The sequence below is a fragment of the Semicossyphus pulcher genome, unplaced genomic scaffold (assembly GCF_022749685.1).
Source record: "Semicossyphus pulcher isolate SPU_LCO1_2020_fin unplaced genomic scaffold, fSemPul1.0.p SCAF_2, whole genome shotgun sequence".
Taxonomy (NCBI): domain Eukaryota; kingdom Metazoa; phylum Chordata; class Actinopteri; order Labriformes; family Labridae; genus Semicossyphus; species Semicossyphus pulcher.
The window spans coordinates 28,570,169-28,590,754 of NW_027211693.1; the positions used below are offsets into that span (position 1 = coordinate 28,570,169).

Here is a 20,586-nt window from a genome sequence, read left to right on the forward strand (position 1 = left end):
TCTCATCAACAGAACTGCATGATGGGAACGTATGACTGCAGGTGTACTTCTGTACATTTTTACTCTTCTATTGTCAGGTGCTTTGCTGTCTCTGTGCCCTCAATCAACGAAGAGTTATGTCTGAACTTTTCTCCAGTGAAGTGACGTTTTCAGACACCTTCTGAAGTCAGACAGCAGACTGAACAACACTGTTCATTTACTGACACATAAGACCAAGGAAAGCAGCAACATCGACACGTTTTACAAGCTACACAAAATGTCTGTTTCTCTTTAAAAACTGACCAAGAACTATTAATTGATCTTTCAAACAGCTGGTGATCAGAAACACTCAGTGCTGCAGGAGAGTTCCTAGTCTACGATCAAACAGGGTTTGTCCAAAGGTTCTTGGTCCCTTAGAAAACATGTAGAGTGGAGTCGCCCCCTGCTGGTCTTCAGAAAGAATGCAGTTTGACTCACTCAAGCATTAGCTTCATTTTTAAACCCAGAGACTCTTTCCACCTCTGGTGTGTGTGTAAACTAAAAGTGTTCAGAGCAGTGAGAGCGAGGTGTCAGTGTGTTAATTATCAGCTGTTTCACATGCTCTGTATGGTAATATGAGATTTGCCTCAGTAACAGATGTAAACAGCTAATTCAGCTTTAAATAAGTTTCCATCCAACAGGTGAGCTGCATCTGCAGTAAGTTTCTGACCAGGTGTCACCAGGAGTTTCAGAGCGACAGCTCGGACACGTCTGATGTTTTGTGGTGAATAACAGAGAGTCTGATGATGCCTGGTTTTAAAGAAGTAAAAAGTACACCGAACCCTTCAGCCAATGCAGAATCTGTTTTCAGTGTGATTACTGAGGTGAGCCACTAGGTGGAGCTGTTCCATTATAATTTATCTTAGTAATATTACACGACAGGCTGCAGGATGATCAACTACAAACACACGTACCTGTATTCTAATGAACGCTGGTTTAAATAATATTCACCTCTTCACACACCTGTGTGAATCAGTCAGACACTTGAAGACATCTCAAACATGAGTCAGGACTGATTCTCCTGCTCTCACTTCTTATTTATGTCTTTTGTCTTTTACATAGATATTTTACATTTTATCAGTTTAACTGCAGAACTTTTATTTTTTACTTATTTCATAACTGTCCTTTGTTTGTCTGAACTCCTCTGTCTCCTCCTCCTGTGTTTAATCTGATAACTTTGTCTTTATTTATTAATCATGTTCACTGTGCGGATCAGAGTCATGTTATATTTCATATTCAGTCTGAAGGACACATCAGGAATGAACACAGTTTATTGTTTCCTGTCTGTCAGAGGCCTCAACGTGAGGAGGTGAAAATAACAGAGTACATTTCCTGTCAGCTGGGAGGAAAATGGCTGCCCTGTGAATGTGATGAATACCAGGAACATTTGAACCACCTGTGGAAGGAAATGATGTGAGCACTTCATCACTGATCAGAGTCTCACATCAACACAACTGTTCACATGTTACAAACCTCATTTCACAAACCTTTTACTTTGAAAGAATAAAACTGACTTGTAACCCTCTCTGATAAACTCTTTACATGTTTGATTTTAATACACCTGTGGCCTTCAAGGACCAGAAGACAGCTGTGTGCCAACCGACCCGGTCTCCCCTACTGCTGTCCTCTCTGTCAAACATGTGAAAGAACGTTTAATTAATAGACATTGATTATAATAATTCACAACATTAATGGAGGTGGATAATCACTGTGTTACTCTAGTCAAAGTGTGTGCGCGTGCTTTTATGATGGAGGGGTTGCTCCTCGCGCACAGTTGGGTGTTGTGTCTGCATGTCGCCCCCACGCAGCCTGTGGCCCCTCCCCCCCCTCTCAGTGCGGGACGCCATCCCCTCTCAGCTGTCTGCTCATTTCTCTCTCGAGTCCCTCTCATGCTCGTTTCAGCTACCAGAGCACGAGGCGGCCCCATCATGTCCCGGAGTCAGCCACCCGCGTGCTCCCCGCGGCTCCTCGCGCTGCTGCTGCTGCTTTGCGCGGGACAGCAGAGCCTCGCGGGCAGGCCGCTGCTCGTGTTCCTGATCGATGGGTTCAGATATGACTACATGGACAACCTGCACGCGCTGCCAGGATTTAGAGAGCTCGTAACCAGCGGTGTGAAGGTGGACTACATGACACCGGACTTCCCCAGTTTATCCTACCCCAACTACTACTCACTAATGACAGGTAATCAATCCGTCTGTCAGTCAGCTGATCGATCAATCAGTCTATCTGTCTGTCTGTCTGTCTGCCTGTGTAGTATCTGACTTGAGATGTGAGTTGCTTACACAAGTGGCTCTGGAATGTTGTATGTAAAAGTAGTAAAATTAATGGTATATACCCTGTCTAAAATAATGTATATGATACTATAAACATGCCAATGAGAAGAGGACCATGTGTTGATGTATTAGGTGCCTGAAAGAAAAGGGGTCTCTGTCCTAATGTAAAACCATATGGCAAGAGAAACATGCACTCACCTCGATCATATATAAGTGCATGTTGAACTGTGATTCGGGTAGTCACTATTTGGCAGAGGGTGTTCTCCCAGGTATGATAGAAGCCTAATAGATGGTGATACTTTGTAATAAACCTATTCTTATGCAAACAAGTCGGTGTCATCGGAAGTTCTTTCATCACCTGCGCATCATCGATGTCTGAGAAACAACACCTGCCTGCCTGCCCGTCTGTCCTAACACTGACACACATAAGTTGGCATTAAGAACGTCGTTGTAGCTCAGGAGTGACTAAAACAAATGATGTAAATTCTAGACATCCATAAATTAAATGTTTGACATAAAGCGACACATCTAAAAATAATAAGACAATATGACGTAAAATCTTAAACCTTTAAATCCACGCTGCATGTACTGAGAGGACTACATGTTTCAAAGCGAGGACACACCAGAGTCTTTTTATTATTAAACAGCTTCAGGTGATAAAACAGGTTAAACCATATTAACTAGTCCTTATACAGAATAGACAACAGTCAGTTCAGACAGAGTAATCTGATTGGACCAGAGGCACTCAGTGAGTGCTGATAAAGAGTATAACAATGAGATTTACGTCGACTGTACTTATTTAGCGCTTTTCTAGTCTTTGCAACCACTCAAAGCTGCTTTTACACTACATGTCACATTCACACACTGATGGCTATGCCACCATGAGCAATGTGTGGTTCAGGGTCTTGCCCATGTAGACTGAGGGAGCTGGGGATCGAACCACCAACCTTCTGATTGAGAGACGACCCACTCTACCACTGAGCCACAGACTTTTAACAAACAATAATACTGTGTTAGAGCTAATAACTGCTACCTTCTTTATATTGTTTCCTCCGAGTTATATCACACTGGAGGACGTGCTATCGTTCTGAATATGAGCATGTTGTGATTATCTTTTATAACTGAATCACAGCGTGCTGATATTCAGAATAACAGCATGACCCTGAGTGTGATATGGATTAACTAGCTGTTATAATTATTAACTGACAGATGGAACTTTAAAGAAGATGAAACCAGAGTAAAGAGATGGTGTGGAGTGCGCTTAACACCTGTTCAGACTAATTTAAAGTCACATTTCACAGAAAATAGAAGAATGTACCTTCATTATAAAGACACTATGCCGCACTAACATTTGGCTACGTGACTAGGCAGTTAGATATTTCCTTTTTAATCAAAACATGTATAATGCTCACATCAGCTCAGTTTGTCTGGTCACACACACTCCTCTGATGTGTTGATCATCATTTACAGTGTGTAGAGCTCTCTGTTAGACAAACTGTCATGGAGTCACAGTTTCCTGATGACCTTAAACGCCTCATTGTGGATCTGAGTGTGTGACAGACAGCAGCTGGAGTGACACTCTCTTTATTTAGTGTTAGAGAGCAAACAGCAGCTGATCTCTGATAAATACAGATGAAGTTAACATGTAGATGACCTCTCTGTGACCTCTCTGTGTTAATGTGACCACAATAAACACCATCACTTTATGATAACATTTATCATTTATCGATTTTATGGCGACCAAAGTTTGATGTTCTGCACTTTGACTCTGCACAGCGAACACTCAGCAGAGTTCATCCGTCCTTATTCTCCTCAACTGACACTCAAACCTCAGACACACACTTGTCTCCTGTCAGGGGTCCGTCTCAGCGCTGAATGTTCAAAACTGCTCGACCACAAAGACAACTTTTTCTAACGCTGTCTGAGTTTATCATTCAAACAGGTTATTACACATTTAGTTTTTATTTTTCTCCCAATTTAGAAAAAAGTTTGAAAAGAAAAGAGAGAAACAACATGCTGCATCTGTTCCTGATAACGATCACTTTAAAGTCAGTCTCTTAAACGTCTCTGTTTTAACATGTGTACTGATCAGAGGTGACTGCAGGTGTGTCCCTGACCTCACTCATCCCACAGATGACCTGAACAGCTGCTCCTGACTCAGGGTTTCATCAGATTAGCTATTCAACACAAACTCTGTGTGTCACGTTCTGTATAAAACAAATACTAACAGACCTGTGGGCTGCAGTTTTGTTATTAATACAATATGTCATCAATGTCATCACACAACCCCAGGCGGTGTGTGTGCTGCAGGTGTGGCCGCTAAACACTCTGCAGCACATCCGCCCCGAATGTAACCACAGAGTTAATCAGCACTGCGACGAGGTGATGCTATTAACGAGAATACTCTCACTTATAAGCCACCTCGCATAACGGAGCTGCTGACGTCACAGATCATGCCGGCGGGATGATCAAGGCTGCTTTACGTGCAACTGTTTACTTTTAGCGGCTACACCTGCAGCACACACACACCGTGAGGTTGTGTTTGCCGGCAGGAAGCAGGAGACGTGAGTTTTTGTGCTTGTTTACAGTTTACAGGCAGGTGACAAACAGTCTCTGCAGCTCAGCGGTCAGGTATCTGCGTGCTCTGATGTAGAGCTGCTCTAATGTGATATCAGACAGATTTTTTCCTGTGGTTTAGTGATTGAAAACGAGAACGTGGCGAGTTCTCGTTTTGCACCGAACGACAAAAACACTTAATTAGCTTCACTATCACGCATCCGGGGCAATCACGCATGTGACTATTGCACATGCACACATCGCAATTGTAATTGTTAAACAATATATCGTGCAGCTCTAGTTTATATCAGTGCTGACTGACTCCTTTCTGTCTGTTAGAAGTCATCTTATATCTGCTCACAGCTGATGAGCTAATATTAGCATCAGCTGAGCTCGCTGCCTCTGAGTGTGTCTGTGTGCGTGTGTGTTTACATGCGTGTTTGTGTGTATCCACTATCTGTGTTACAGTTTAGCATTTATTGCTCACTGTGTTTGTACCTGTGCGGGTGATCAGGAGCTGTGAGACAGTTTCTCAGCTTGTTTCTCTTACAGCCCATCTGTTTAATGAGTAACTGGACATGATGACCACAGAGTCCTGATGATCACGTTGAAATGTTTGTGTAGTTATTTATTTGTCTCTCAGTTCTATATTTGATGCAGGATCAACAAGATGTGTGTAAACAGGATGTACCTGGTCTCTGAGGCTGTGTGTGTGTGTTAGGTGTGTGTTTCTGTCATGGCTCACTTGATGATAACAACAACAAAAAAAAAGGGCCCTATTTACACGGTGGAAGGTGCAGTCTAAAGCGCATGGCGCTAAGTGATTTAGGGCGCAAGGCGCAAAGAGGCTGGCTTAAGTCCCTTGATTTTCCATAGGTGTGTTTTCGACATAACATGAATCAAACTAATCAGAGTGGCAGCTGTCATCTCCTTTAAGAGCCAGGTGCACTTGCAGGCAGGCATGTTGCTATTTACGCTGCGTATTTCAGTCATTTCACAATTTCTTCTTATATAAAGCGGACTCAGACCGGCGTATTTAACTTGTTTCTTTCCACTGCGCCCCTGCACACGCAGAACACACTCAGGTCACTGTTCGATACATGTCGAATCAGGATTGATGTTAAAGGCACTGAAGCGATCCCACTGCCCAACAGAAACAAACATGAAGAGAGACGCTGTGAACGTTTACGCACGAGGCACAGCATTAATGATTTTAATCTCCAGGCGAACAGGATCTTATGTTTATTAAAGTTCTGTGTGCTGACCATCAAAGAAAGGTCGGCTGTGAATGTATATTTACTTATTGTTGCTGCTTGATCACATGGCTGTAGTGTCCAGTGTGTACGTAATGCTGGACAGTGTATTAATATCTGTGGGCATGTTTGTCGGTGCCACAGGTTGTTATGTCTGAGGATTATAATAAATGTACCTCTTAGTTGCATGTGTGTGAGCGCGTGTCTGTTTCTGCATGTATTAGAGAGAGCGTGCATCAAAATGAGCGTGCAAGATGGAGAGCTTGGTGTCTCAGTAGTTCTTGATCCATGTGTGGCTCAAGCAGGAATCTCCCTGAGGTGAAGCAGGTGTGTGTGAAGCAGCGATGAGCTTGTCCACGTCTTCCTGCACTCCTCCCCAGATTGGTCACAAACCAAAAGCAGTATCATGATTTAAGGAGACGAGGGAAACAAAAGCTTGCCGTCTGTCTCATAAACAATGTTATTTCACGTATCTGTGAAAACACCGCCTTTTCCTTATGAGTCAAAGCGTTGCTGTGCTTCCCCTGACTTATGACCCTCTCTGATAAACTGTTCTGTGTAACAAGCAGAGACTCGTTTTGTGAACTGTCCGATATATGTCCATAATGCGCCCTCTAAATAGCAGAGACAGACTGGCGCAGTTGCTTTCTGCGTCCGTAAGATAGCAACGTGACACCCGTTTGCCTGACCACACTTCATTTTAAGACCAACACGCCCATGGGCGCTAATGTAGGCACAAGATCACTTGCTATTTACACAACATGGGCACCTGGCGTGAAAATCACGACTGCGTCAGGTGGAAAATAGCAATGACAATAGCAGGGTGGAGGCATAGAAAGGGTCAGTTTGGACACAGAGACTGGGTCAGGGTGGACGTAGAGACTGGGTCAGAATGGAGGCAGAGACCGGGTCAGGGTGGAGGCAGAGGCCGGTTCAGGGTAGAGGCAGAGACCAGCTCAGGGTGGAGGCAGAGGCAGGTTCAGGATTGATGCAGAGACCGGGGTAGGGTGGACACAGAGACTGGGTCAGGGTGGACTCAGAGATCAGGTCAGTCTGGTACACAGAGACCGGGTCAGGGTGGACGCAGAGACTGGGTCAGGATGGAGGCAGAGAACCGGTCAGGATGGAGGCAGAGAACCGGTCAGGATGGAGGCAGAGATCGGTTCAGGATTGACGCAGAGACAGGGGTAGGGTGGACACAGAGACTGGGTCAGTATGGACACAGAGACCGGGTCAGGGTGGACGCAGAGACTGGGTCAGAATGGAGGCAGAGACTGGGTCAGGATGGAGGCAGAGATCGGGTCAGGATTGATGCAGAGACTGGGTCAGGGTGGAGGCAGAGATCGGGTCAGGATTGATGCAGAGACCGGGTCAGGATTGATGCAGAGACTGGGTCAGGGTGGAGGCAGAGATCGGGTCAGGATTGATGCAGAGACCGGGTCAGGGTGGACTCAGAGGCCGGGTCAGGGTGGATGTAGAGATCAGGTCAGTCTGGGCACAGAGACTCGGTCAGGATGGAGGCAGAGATCGGTTCAGGATTGACGCAGAGACCGGGGTAGGGTGGACACAGAGACTGGGTCAGTATGGACACAGGGGCCAGGTCAGGGTGGACGCAGAGACCGGGTCAGGGTGGACGCAGAGACCAGGTCAGGGTGGACACAGAGACTGGGTCAGTATGGACGCAGAGACTGGGTCAGGGTGGATGCAGAGATCAGGTCAGGGTGGACGCAGAGAACAGGTCAGGGTGGAGGCAGAGATCGGGTCAGTGAGGACGCAGTGACTGGACCAGGATGGAGGCAGAGACCGGGTCAGGGTGGAGGTAGAGACCGGGTCAGGGTGGAGGCAGAGGCCGGGTCAGGATGGATGCAGACTGTGAGCTGGTTGTTTTCACAGCTGAGTCTTTGTTCTCTGTGAACTCATGAGGAAGAACATCAACAGAAATCTGAGTCAGCGTGCAGCAAAGCATGACAGGATTTCAGCTGGAAGTCAGCCTGACTCATCAACACGTTCTTCAGTGACCTGTGTGAGAGTGAGACCAGAGGGCTATTGTACAAAACCTAGATACGGATGAAGCCGGGGTGTTCTGGTTATCCTGGCTGAATTTTGCCGTGACTCGGTTGCACAAAAGCAGGGCCACATATGTTACCATGGAGATGTATTCTGTGCAGCTAGGTGTGTAGCAAAACAGCCAGTTCTGATTAATCTTGGTGCCTTATTTGCTCAGTCAGCTATCTCTCCATCCGAAATAAATGTGTTTTATGCCTGTTCCATCGTCATCTGCGTGTATTTTGCCACATTTTTATGAGCTTTCATTAAAATACCACAGATACATTGTCATTCAATTATTATTTTAGTTGTAACCATTATAATTTTTAAATTAATTTTATTTATCATTTTAATCAATGAAATGTCATTGTTACTATAAGGCATACTGTTGTATGGAGTGGATGAAGAGTGCTGTTCATATTGCTGTCAGAGGTTTGATGAATACGTATATTATTGCTGTTATTTAAATGATAAGAAATGGTTGATGAAGTTGCAAAGGTGGTTTCCATGAAGTCAGTGATGAGGGCAAAATATATAATATATCTCATTCTTCACGTGTGTTTGTTCCTTCACAATGGCGTCAGGCGAAGAAGCGTTAACACGAGAGAGGGTGTTTCGGGACCGCTCGGACCTGTCGGTGTTCCCAGACAACTGCCTGTATGAGAGATATAGATTTTCTGTTGATGGCATCCGTTACCTGTGCAGACTGCTGGACCCCAAATTTCAGCACCGCACAGCCCGGAGCCACGCTCCCACCGTCCCACAGATGGTCTGAGTTGTGCTGTGTTTCTTTGTAAGTGGCACGTTCTATATTCGGTTGGATGCTGAGAATCTGAACAAAGGCACAATTTGCCGCATAATCAGATATGTGTATTTGGCATTAAAATCAATGGCACACATTACTATCCCTGACCACAGAAGAGTTTCCTACATTAAAGAATTCAGTAATTTATACACCTCATTTGTACATTGTGATTAACAATTAAGGCACTTAGCAGCCTGCAAAATGTTCTTGTACTTGATTTTTACTTGCTGCCAGGTCCTCCTCTGTTTGTTCTGTATGAACATTTTATTTATATATTCTTGCATTGGAGAGAAGTGTTTGTAATTAGTTACGACTGTATAGTCGTAATGTGTTTTTTATTATTATTGTTAGTTGTGTATGTGCCTGTGTTGAATGCGTCTGTGAGTGAGTGGGTATTCAAATAAGTATGCGCCGGTCCCCGGAGCTGATTGGCCGATACATTGTCATCCTCTGCGGGCGGTCATGTTTTCCTTTGTCTGACATTTTGTTTGTTTAGTTTTGTATCAAAAGACGTCGGGCTGAATGTTATTTATTTAAGGTTGTTTTCTCCTGTTTATATTAGTTAGGGAGGTAAGTGGTTGTATTTCTGTTTTCTTTGATTTGATAGGTTAGATCATTTACCCTCTGAGTTAGAATTGTTATTTTGTTTCACACTGAAGTTCAGTTTAATTCATCTGTCATCCTTAAATGATATCCTTATTTTTTGCTGTAAATAAATTCGGCCTATTTGAACGTTGACTTTTGTGTCTCTGGCTGCTTGGGACTTGAGGGAAATGGGTCTCATTCATCTTGCGTCTCGGCCACCTCCAGACAGGGCATAACATGAATCATGATAATTTAGTGACAGTAACTTCCTCTGCTCACTTTTAAGCCAAAGTGTACAACTGTTCATCTGTGAAAATGAAAATAACTCCTTTCATTGGAGCAGTGGTTAGTAAGTACATATTTCTGGACTACTTACACATTTAGTCGGTCTGCTATTGTCTGCCAGGCTTTTTCTCTTTGTTTAATTACTGCGGCTGTATTTTTACCTATAATATGTTTCACCTCCTCACATGTCTCCATAATAAGCTGTTGATCTGTTTGAGAAAAATATGTGGCACGCTTCTTTCCCATTTTTGCATCAGTAAATCTGTGATCGACCTTGTGGTCCCCCAGGTCTCTAACAACAACCTCGATCTGAGTCTGTATTAACGGTGTGTGTGTTTGTGTGTGTGTGTGTGTGTGTGTGTGTGTTTCAGTACACTCTTCTGAAAGTATCTCCATTCTCAGAGACTCTCTGTCCTCTGACTGTGATGATGCCATCACTCAGGAATGCTGTTTAAACATTATTCAAGGCTTCAGTCCAAACACATCCTTGTATCAGATCGGTGCAAAGAACTCACTGATAGAGTCTGCTAATACTATAATAAAACATTTAGTGAAAAACTCTGTCTGTAAGATCATGTCTTCTGTTTCTTGATCCTCTTATTATTTATCTTTCTGTTCGTTAGTATTTTCATTTCATATTTCAGCTCTTTTGCATCACTGTGTTTTTTGTATGTCGCTGTGTTTCTGTTCAAGCTGCTCCAAACACATCGTTCCTCCTGACGAGCTCTGCTCTGTTTGGTCATCAACCGTGCAGAGAGGCAGTAACCGACTGTGTCAGAGCATTTCCTGAATCAACGTTTGAACGCCTCTCATCTGAATTCATGTGAACTCTTAAAAAAATCTGATTTACTTTTTATATTTGCTTTCTCAGAGTTTTTGTGTAGAGATACAACTAGTGCAAGAAGATCTAAGTTACTCTGCAGGTCATTTGTTGATTTTGTCGACCAAAGTATTCTGAAACTGAAAATATGCAGAAGTTAAACTATTTCAATGAAAGTCTTTAAAACCATCAGATGTGTTTAAATTGAAACAGACTAAATTCAGTGTGACTGTAGTCAGAACATCAGTCTGCACTGTGAGGCTGAATCTGTTGTTCACCGCTGCTTTATACTGAAGGAAAAGTTCAATATTTCCCAGCAGGACCTGAAAGCATCAGGACACATGTTGTGGATAGGTGGATAGATGGATATACTTTATTGATCCCAAACTGGGAAATTGTGACGTTACAGCAGCAGGTTATCAAAGCGAATACAGCACAGGAGAAAATAAATACACAGTAAAAAATACCCCTAACACTAGAAGAAGGAATATATACATCCAGGAATTCTAACAGCAATAATAAATAACAACCTCAACTATATTAATCTAAAATTTAAACTAACTTATAACTAAACATAAACATATCTGAAAGGTAAACCTGCTCAAGTAAATCTAAATATAAACTAACTTATAACTAGATGTAAACAAACATTACAGGGAGGTAGAGGTGTTAATGTGCCATACAGTCTCACAGTTGTAAATGTGCAATTACAGTGTATTTTAAGTAGCAGTGTCATCATGTAGTGACTGAGTTCACTTTGACTGTTAATGCTTATACGTCAGTATTCTGCCTGTTGATGCAGGATGCATAAGAACCGTCTATCAGTTGTCCTGCTGAAGTTATGTGTTGACTCATTTCTGATTGGCTCTCATCGGCTTAAAGAAGGACAAAAACCAGAACCAAACACACACAATGTGCACGCTCAGCAGCTTTAAAACCAGAAAACATTTTTACTTTATTAATTCTCTCTGTGCCTCGTTGTCTTCAGCCTTCAGCACTCGGCCTCCGTGTTGCCTCCTCTCTCTCTAAAGCCTAAAACAACACACAGCCTGCCCAAAGGACGGGAGCTTTACAGACTCATGATGTGCTGATGGGTCTGTTTTCATGGAGCACATTCTCCTGCTGCAACAATCACTCACACACGCACACACGCACACACACACAAACACACACAAACACACACACACACAAACACACACACACACACAACACACACACACACACACACACACACACACACACACACACACAGTGACTCCTCTCTGTTCCAGCTGGTCCTGCTTGATGCTGATTCTCTTCAGTCTGAATTTTCTTTGAAACATATTCGTCTCAACACGTCATGTTCGTTTCAGAGGTGTTTTAATTCATTTATTCAGTTAGTCATGTAATCGATACATTAAACACTGATGTTTCCTCTGTGTGTGTTGATCAGGCCGTCACTGTGACGTGCACCAGATGACCGGGAACTACATGTTTGATGAGGCCTCTAAGAAGGAGTTCCTGATCGGGACCAACCCTGACAGTCGTCTGCCTCTCTGGTGGGACGGCTCCGAGCCGCTGTGGGTCACTCTGCAGAAACTGGGGAGGAAGGTGTTCATGTACTACTGGCCAGGTGAGCACACACGCTCACGCTCACACACTCACACACACACACACACACACACACACTCACACTCACTCAAACATAGCTGACTGAATGTAGCTGTGGTGTTTTACAAACTGCAACTTCATCGTGACTGAAGTTTCTACACTGAGAAAGTATATATTATTGTAGAATTTTTATATTTCATATTCTATAGTATCAGTAGACTGTGTGTGTGTGTGTGTGTGTGTGTGTGTTTGTGTGTGTGTATCCATCAGTATTTTCTGACTCTTAAATATGCTGTTTGGGTAAAATGTTAAAATGTGTGCAGAATATTCTAGTTTAGAATGAGAGATTAAATCTGGTGTGTGTGTGCGCGTGTGCGTGTTTCAGGCTGTGAGGTGGAGATTCTGGGTGTGCGTCCGTCATTCTGTGAGGAATACGTCTACAACCCGTCAGAGAAAAACCTCACAGACTCCATCGTGAGCGCTCTGAATGTCCTCAGGTAATACACACAGAGAGCTGCACCTGTAACGAACCTGAGATCACCTCTTACCTTTAATCATCATGTGACAGAGCTACCATAACACCAAAGTGTAAAAACAACTTGCACAGGTAAGTCCTTTTATAGCCACGTGTTAATTATTAAACCTGTTCTTACTGCAGCTCCCCTTCAAAACCCTATTTACATTTGTAACGTTTATACGCTGCTTAATACAAACACAGCCTGTCTCACACACAGGGCCTTTATGTTTCAATAAGACATTTACTGTCTAAGTGATGTAAACATATTGAGCCTGTGAACAGATAGATGATTCTTAACGTCGTCTGTCCTCATTAATCATCTTTTATTCACCTCATGTTTGTAAGCTTGCTCTCTGTGGATCTGTCTCCATGCTGCTCACTGACATGGTCCTATTTCTGAATCATTTCCATCACAGCCTTCATGATTGTTGTCGAGGAGAATCTACAAATCTACAAAGACTTTCTGAGTCATCGTTCCGACTTAAGACTTAGTTTGAAATTCCTCACTGGAATTGGTAACTCATTTTTCTTATTATTCTGCCCTACATGAATGCAGCGTGAATGGAGGAGGAGAGGTGATCAGTGAGGGCAGGGGACACAGTTCAAACTAAGAGTTTATTTATAACATCAGGAGAGGGCAATGGAGATAAAGATTAACCGACTTTCAATCAGGTACAGGAGGCTGCAGCTAATACCTAAACGAGTGTGCATGTGTGTGTGTGTGTGTGTATGTGTGTGTGTGTAGGTCAGGCGAGGCGTCCATGGCAGCCATATATTACGAGAAGATCGACGTGGAGGGTCATCACTATGGTCCGGACTCTCAGCAGGTCAGAGCGGCGGTGAAACAGCTGGACGTCGCCATGGAAACACTGAACAGGCAGATCAGAGTCAGTGACATCATAAGCTGTTTGTAAAAAATATAAACACAGTTTGTTCCCCTGTGATGGAGTTTACTGTGTGTGTGTGTGTGTGTGTGTGTGTGTAGGAGAAGGGCCTGGAGCAGCAGCTGAACGTGATGCTGTTCTCTGATCACGGCATGACGAGGCTGCAGTGGATGGAGAAGGTCATCGAGCTCGACAAACACATCAACATGTCGGACATCGTCAAGATGATGGACAGAGGACCTGTAGTCAGTCTGTGGCCCCAACAGAGCAGGTACCAACAGGTGAGAGACAGACCTGTAGTCAGTCTGTGGCCCCAACAGAGCAGGTACCAACAGGTGAGAGACAGACCTGTAGTCAGTCTGTGGCCCCCAGAGAGCAGGTACCAACAGGTGAGAGACAGACCTGTGGTCAGTCTGTGGCCCCGAGAGAGCAGGTACCAACAGGTGAGAGACAGACCTGTGGTCAGTCTGTGGCCCCGAGAGAGCAGGTACCAACAGGTGAGAGACAGACCTGTGGTCAGTCTGTGGCCCCTGTTTCTGTTTGATTAATCAGGTCAGAAGAAGGATGTACCCTCCTGCATTAGATGGTCCTGCAGTGTTTAAAGTGATAGCTCAGATTTTTGTACACTAAGTTGTATGAAATACTTGCTAGTTGTTTAGTGGATGCAAAGCTTTTAGTCCCATGGTCGGAGTTCTGGCCGGTTCCGAATGTGGAATAAGTAGTTCTGGTGAGATGCCAGGGTCATGAAACCAAGAAGTTTTACCCTACAAAAACAACACGCAGGCGATGGTGATCCATTTTCAACACAGAATCATCGTCCTACGATTTCATATACTCACTGAAATTGGTAACTTGTGAAATGACATTTGTTGTCACAGAGGAAAATACATGTCAAAATAGTGCAAAATTGTGATTTTCCTGGCTGTAGTAATGAAAATATTGCACCGCACGTGTTTCATTGTTTTCCTGATCGGATCGTGCCCTTAGAGAACTTTGGCTTGTTACAGTCGGTTTGAACAGAGGTACCAAGACGATGAGGGTGAAAAAGCGTTTGCAGTGCTCACTTCACCAAAGATGCAGACCACAGCATTTGGTGGCTGGCTTCCTCTGAAATTGAGAGATCTTGCAACTGCGGCATGACCAGCTCCAATTCCTGACAGCAGAAGCTCGCTACCTCTGTGGGCATTGGCTGGTTCTTCCCACAAGTCCACCACCAGTTTTCGTGCAGTCTATCTCTCCTTCCAGCAGCTGCGGGCACATCTTCTGCTTGTACAGGTTGTCTCTCTCCTTTCTCTGTCAGCCCCTTCTATGTCCATCAGACGAAGTTCAGCATCAGTATATTCAGGTTCATTCAGATATTCCGTCGGTTCCGGTGTTAAAGGTAAATCTTCCTCATCACTTTCGTAGTCCAATATGATTACTACAATGATGACGCGAATCAGTCAGAATCAACGTGAAACAGCTACTAGGTCTGCTTACCTGAGAAACCAGCCTGCCGCAGGCGTAGTGATACTGGATTTGTCAAGAGAGAAAATAGTGCCAAAAGAACGGCGCAGTATATGAAATCCTAGGATGATGATTTTGCGTTGAAAATGGATCACCTTGCCTGCGTGTTGTTTTTGTAGGGTAAAACTTGTTGGTTTCATGACCCTGGCATCTCACCGGAACTACTTACTCTACGTTCAGAACCGGCCAGAACTCCGACCACGGGACTCGGTGAGTAAGCTAATAGCTTTGCATCCACTACACTACTAGCAAGTATTTCATACAACTTGGTGTCCAAAAATCCCAACTATCCCTTTTAAAGTTGTATTTATTGTGATGTCACGTCTCAGAGAATCCTGAAATGCTAAACGCTAAGCTAAAAGTTTATGTAGGTAAATAATGGATTGAAATTGATGAAATAATTGAAATTGTGTCTTAAATGAAATATATAATGTGTTCGTAAAAATGTTTTAAATAAACTCACAAACATTTAGATTTAAAATAATCCTGATGTAGAAACATGAACACAATATTTCTGACCTGCAGAAGTGATTGAGCATTCTGTAGTTTTTCAGATGCTCTTTTTTTTATGAGCATAAATATGTGTGTATGCATGATCTGCTGTAGAAATACAGTCTACGTTGGTATTTTTTATCGTGATGTCACTTCTTTGAGTTTCTTCAGATGCTCCATATCCTTAAAATCTGTAAGAATTCAAGAGTGTGGAAGTTATTCACTAGAATGATGTGATGATTTTAATTTGAAATACATGTGAACAGGAACAGGCAGACAACCATCTCCATCAGACAGACCACAGCTGTCAGCTGCAGCCTGCATGTTTTCACCATCTGTGTGTTGCAAAAAGAAAAAGGTTCCTGCTCTCACACAGTTTGTATTTAAGATTTATTTAAACTGGAAAAAGTGCATCATTTAATTTTTTCCATTTTCGCACAGGTGAAAAAAGTTCTTCTGTCATTCTAATAATAAATTCTGCATCAGAGCAGCTTTAATGACGGCAGATTTCATACATTAAAGCTCATGTTACTGTTGAGGAGTAAAAAGTAGAAGAAACTGAGTAAAGAAACCGTGTCACAGAGAAGAACTCTCATGTTCTCACAGCTGACAGTCAGGAGTCTCGGTTTGTTTCGTCTGCTCATAGAAAAGGGTTTTATTCTTCTGTTCTGACTGTTTGTGTGTGTGTGTGTGTGTGTGTGTGTGTTTCAGGTGTACTCTGCACTGTCACAGGTCCCCAACATGCAGGTGTATAGCAGACAGGAGATCCCCGAGCGCTTCCACTTCAGAGGCGGGAGGTTTGTCTCCCCGCTGACGCTGGTGGCCGAGCCCGGCTGGTTCATCGCCGAGGTCAGAGGTCATTTCATCAACGTGTCACACAGAGCTCCTCCTCCTCACCTGCTCAGGTTCACTCTGAGAGACTGAGGTTGCTCTTTAAACACAAACCAACATGTAGTCAACTTTGGATTCACTGTGGTCATTTTTTTGGTCAGGATAATTTTCCTCTTCTTGCTCGTTGTGTGCAGTGCCTTCTGCTGGCCATGTTTATTAGTTTGTAACCTGTGCGCTCGCCTGCCTTCACCTCTCCTGTTCGCTGTTATCAGGTGCCTTGTTTTGTTAGAAGAGGTCCTTGTTTGTTTTCCACATTAAAGTTCTCCTTCACTCTGAACACTACGGTATCTGTTATAATCTGTATCACATGATGGTCAGTGTTGCTCCAGGTGTTAAAGACCTCCCTGTATACCTGTTCTATGTTCTGTTTCAGAACAAGGAAATGCTCCCGTTCTGGAGGAACGACTCAGGAGAGGCCTCAGCGTGGCAGAACGGCTGGCACGGCTACGACAACGAGTTCATCGACATGAGAGCATTCTTCCTGGCAGCAGGACCTGGTAGCTAACCCATCATGGTTTAATCACTTCAATTCTTAAGAGACAGTGAACTGCTAGTAACCTAGCATGAGCAACATGAGCAAGGATCCTGAATGAGTAGCTGTTTATGGAGACAGACAGAGTGATGACCTGTATCTCTGCTCTGCATCTGTGTATCTCTATATCTCTACTCCGTATCTCTGCTCTGTATCTCTGATCCGTATCTCTGTATCTCTGTATCTCTATATATCTGCTCTGTTTCTCTGTATCTTTACTCTGTATCTCTGCTCTGTATCTGTGCTCTGTATCTCTGTATCTTTACTCTGTATCTCTGCTCTGTATCTGTGCTCTGTATCTCTGTTCTCTATCTCTGCTCTGTATCTCTGTATCTCTACTCTGAATCTCTGTATCTCAGCTCTGTATCTCTGTATCTCTGCTCTGTATCTCTGTTCTCTATCTCTACTCTGAATCTCTGTATCTCTGCTCTGTGTCTCTGTATCTCAGCTCTGTATCTCTGTATCTCTGCTCTGTATCTCTGCTCTGTATCTCTGTATCTCTGCTCTGTATCTCTGTATCTGTGCTCTGTATCTGTGCTCTGTATCTCTGCTCTGTATCTCTGTATCTCTGCTCTGTATCTCTGTATCTGTGCTCTGTATCTCTGTATCTCTGCTCTGTATCTCTGTATCTCTGTATCTCTGCTCTGTATCTGTGCTCTGTATCTCTGCTCTGTATCTCTGTATCTCTGCTCTGTATCTCTGTATCTGTGCTCTGTATCTCTGTATCTCTGCTCTGTATCTCTGTATCTCTGTATCTCTGCTCTGTATCTCTGTATCTCTGCTCTGTATCTCTGTATCTCTGCTCCGTATCTCTGTATCTCTGTATCTGTGCTCTGTATCTCTGCTCTGTATCTCTGTATCTCTGCTCTGTATCTCTGTATCTGTGCTCTGTATCTCTGTATCTCTGCTCTGTATCTCTGTATCTCTGTATCTCTGTATCTGTGCTCTGTATCTCTGTATCTCTGCTCTGTATCTCTGTATCTCTGTATCTCTGTATCTCTGCTCTGTATCTCTGTATCTCTGTATCTCTGTATCTCTGCTCTGTATCTCTGTATCTCTGCTCTGTATCTTTGCTCTGTATCTCTGTATCTCTGTATCTCTGCTCTGTATCTCTGTATCTTTGCTCTGTATCTCTGTATCTCTGCTCTGTATCTCTGTATCTCTGCTCTGTATCTTTGCTCTGTATCTCTGTATCTCTGTATCTCTGCTCTGTATCTCTGTATCTTTGCTCTGTATCTCTGTATCTCTGCTCTGTATCTCTGTATATCTGCTCTGTATCTCTGTATCTCTGTATCTTTGCTCTGTATCTCTGTATCTTTGCTCTGTATCTCTGTATCTCTGCTCTGTATCTCTGTATCTCTGTATCTCTGTATCTTTGCTCTGTATCTCTGTATCTCTGCTCTGTATCTCTGTATCTCTGCTCTGTATCTCTGTATCTCTGTATCTCTGCTCTGTATCTCTGTATCTCTGCTCTGTATCTCTGTATCTCTGTATCTTTGCTCTGTATCTCTGTATCTCTGCTCTGTATCTCTGTATCTCTGTATCTCTGCTCTGTATCTCTGTATCTCTGCTCTGTATCTCTGTATCTCTGTATCTTTGCTCTGTATCTCTGTATCTCTGCTCTGTATCTCTGTATCTCTGTATCTCTGCTCTGTATCTCTGTATCTTTGCTCTGTATCTCTGTATCTCTGTATCTTTGCTCTGTATCTCTGTATCTCTGTATCTTTGCTCTGTATCTCTGCTCTGTATCTGTGTATCTCTGTATCTCTGCTCTGTATCTGTGTATCTCTGTATCTGTGTATCTCTGTATCTCTGCTCTGTATCTCTGTATCTCTGTATCTTTGCTCTGTATCTCTGTATCTCTGTATCTTTGCTCTGTATCTCTGCTCTGTATCTGTGTATCTCTGTATCTTTGCTCTGTATCTCTGTATCTCTGTATCTCTGTATCTCTGCTCTGTATCTCTGTATCTCTGTATCTCTGCTCTGTATCTCCGCTCTGAATGTGAAATATAAAACATTCATTTCGTGTTCCTCTGATTCTTTCAGACTTTAAGAGTAACGTGCGAGCGGCTCCGATCCGAGCTGTGGATATCTACAACATGATGTGCAGGACACTGGGGGTGGAGCCTCTGCCTAATAACGGGTCCTGGTCCCGGGTGGAGTACCTGCTGAAGGCCTCTGGGGGTCCATCTCAGCCCAGCTCCCTGTGGACCTGCTGTTTGGTGGCAGCTCTGCTGGCTCTGTGGGGACATGCGTAGCAGCTCAGGACTCATAACACAGAGCTCGAGGGTCATGTGGAGGTTAAAGCTTCTGAAACAGGCTGAAAAACATGACCTGGAAACAGTTCCAGGATTTTTTAAGTCCTGGAGAGTTTACCAGGACCTCATCCCAGCTTCCTGAACGGACCGGGGAACAAAGCTCCTCGTACACGCCGACACAGACGTAAAGAAGGACTTCAGTCTGCGTCCTGATCAGCTCCAACGCTTCATGTCTGAGGGGATTTAAAGGCTTCTCTACATGTTCATATAATGTGATATTTTTATTGTGCATGACAAATGAAAGTTTGAAAGATGCAACAATCAGTGATGCAAACATTTATACAGTTTATTACAGATTTCTGTGATTTTATTGAAGGAAAAACTTCATTGTAACGTTTGAATTTTTTTCACATCGACTATCATATATAAATGTCACTGTGTAGGTAAATGTGCTGATTAATCAATGTGAACATGTTAACTGTTATAGCTCAACACATTTTCATCAGGAGACTTTTTAGGAAATAAATAAAAGTTTATTCAAACTTATAAACTCTAAAGCTTGTCTCATTTCTGTCTTCTCTCTTTGACATGTTACGTGTTAGATGAGACTCGTGTTGTAAAATGTGCTGCATGAATAAGTGTGTTTGGATTCTGTGAGGATGTTATGAGTCACTGCTCTGAACCTTTTACACCACAGCCCCTTCACTGTTGATGTTGACCTCATGAACACGCCAAACGCTCTTTGGTTCAGTTACGGTGGTCAAACATGTTATTTTACAGCTATTATTCGGCCTCCTCTCAATAATCTGCTACAACAAAAGTTCCCTCGCAGAAATAAACTCAACTTTAAATCTTCGTCCAGCCAAATTTAATCTACACAATAAAAATCACTTTAATAAAAAATAAATGTATTTATTGTCATAGTCAGGACAGAAAACTCGTCAGTTCATGGTTTGAACTGTGATAAAGATTGTTAAATAAAGAACAGACTGATGACTGTGGTTAAAACATGCAGCAGACAGGATGTGATTGCTATAACACGAAACCCCATTCTCTGAACCAAATGCTCAGTGGCCTAAACACATTTGTCAAATCAGCCACTCTTTTGGCAAGACCTTAACCAAGTTCAGGTAGTTAGACACAGTTTGCAAATCTCATCGGCTCTTTTTGCAAAACACATTCTCACTCACTAAAACACATTCTGCACTGTGATGCACATGTGTTACAAAATGGTTAACATGGGCGGCAAAAGTTAAACACAACTACAACACAGCT

At 43.3% G+C, this 20,586-nt stretch overlaps 1 protein-coding gene across 1 annotated transcript; it reads left to right on the top strand.

The window, feature by feature from the left end:
- Positions 1 to 1,946: 1,946 nt before the first annotated feature.
- Positions 1,947 to 19,823, top strand: enpp6 (ectonucleotide pyrophosphatase/phosphodiesterase 6). The gene is made up of 8 exons (XM_069670468.1): positions 1,947 to 2,199; positions 12,074 to 12,253; positions 12,617 to 12,728; positions 13,494 to 13,635; positions 13,734 to 13,913; positions 16,342 to 16,479; positions 16,895 to 17,018; positions 19,100 to 19,823. Exons 1-8 carry the CDS (start codon positions 1,947 to 1,949, stop codon positions 19,309 to 19,311), a joined length of 1,341 nt encoding a protein of 446 aa, XP_069526569.1. The 3' UTR covers positions 19,312 to 19,823.
- Positions 19,824 to 20,586: the final 763 nt, after the last annotated feature.

Bases quoted from the DNA above. Each gene is read 5' to 3' on its own strand.
- enpp6 (XM_069670468.1), top strand. From the start codon at position 1,947: ATGTCCCGGAGTCAGCCACCCGCGTGCTCCCCGCGGCTCCTCGCGCTG. The intron at 2,200-12,073 runs GTAATCAATCCG...TGTGTTGATCAG, and splicing joins CTACTACTCACTAATGACAG to GCCGTCACTGTGACGTGCAC. The intron at 13,914-16,341 runs GTGAGAGACAGA...TGTGTGTTTCAG, and splicing joins AACAGAGCAGGTACCAACAG to GTGTACTCTGCACTGTCACA.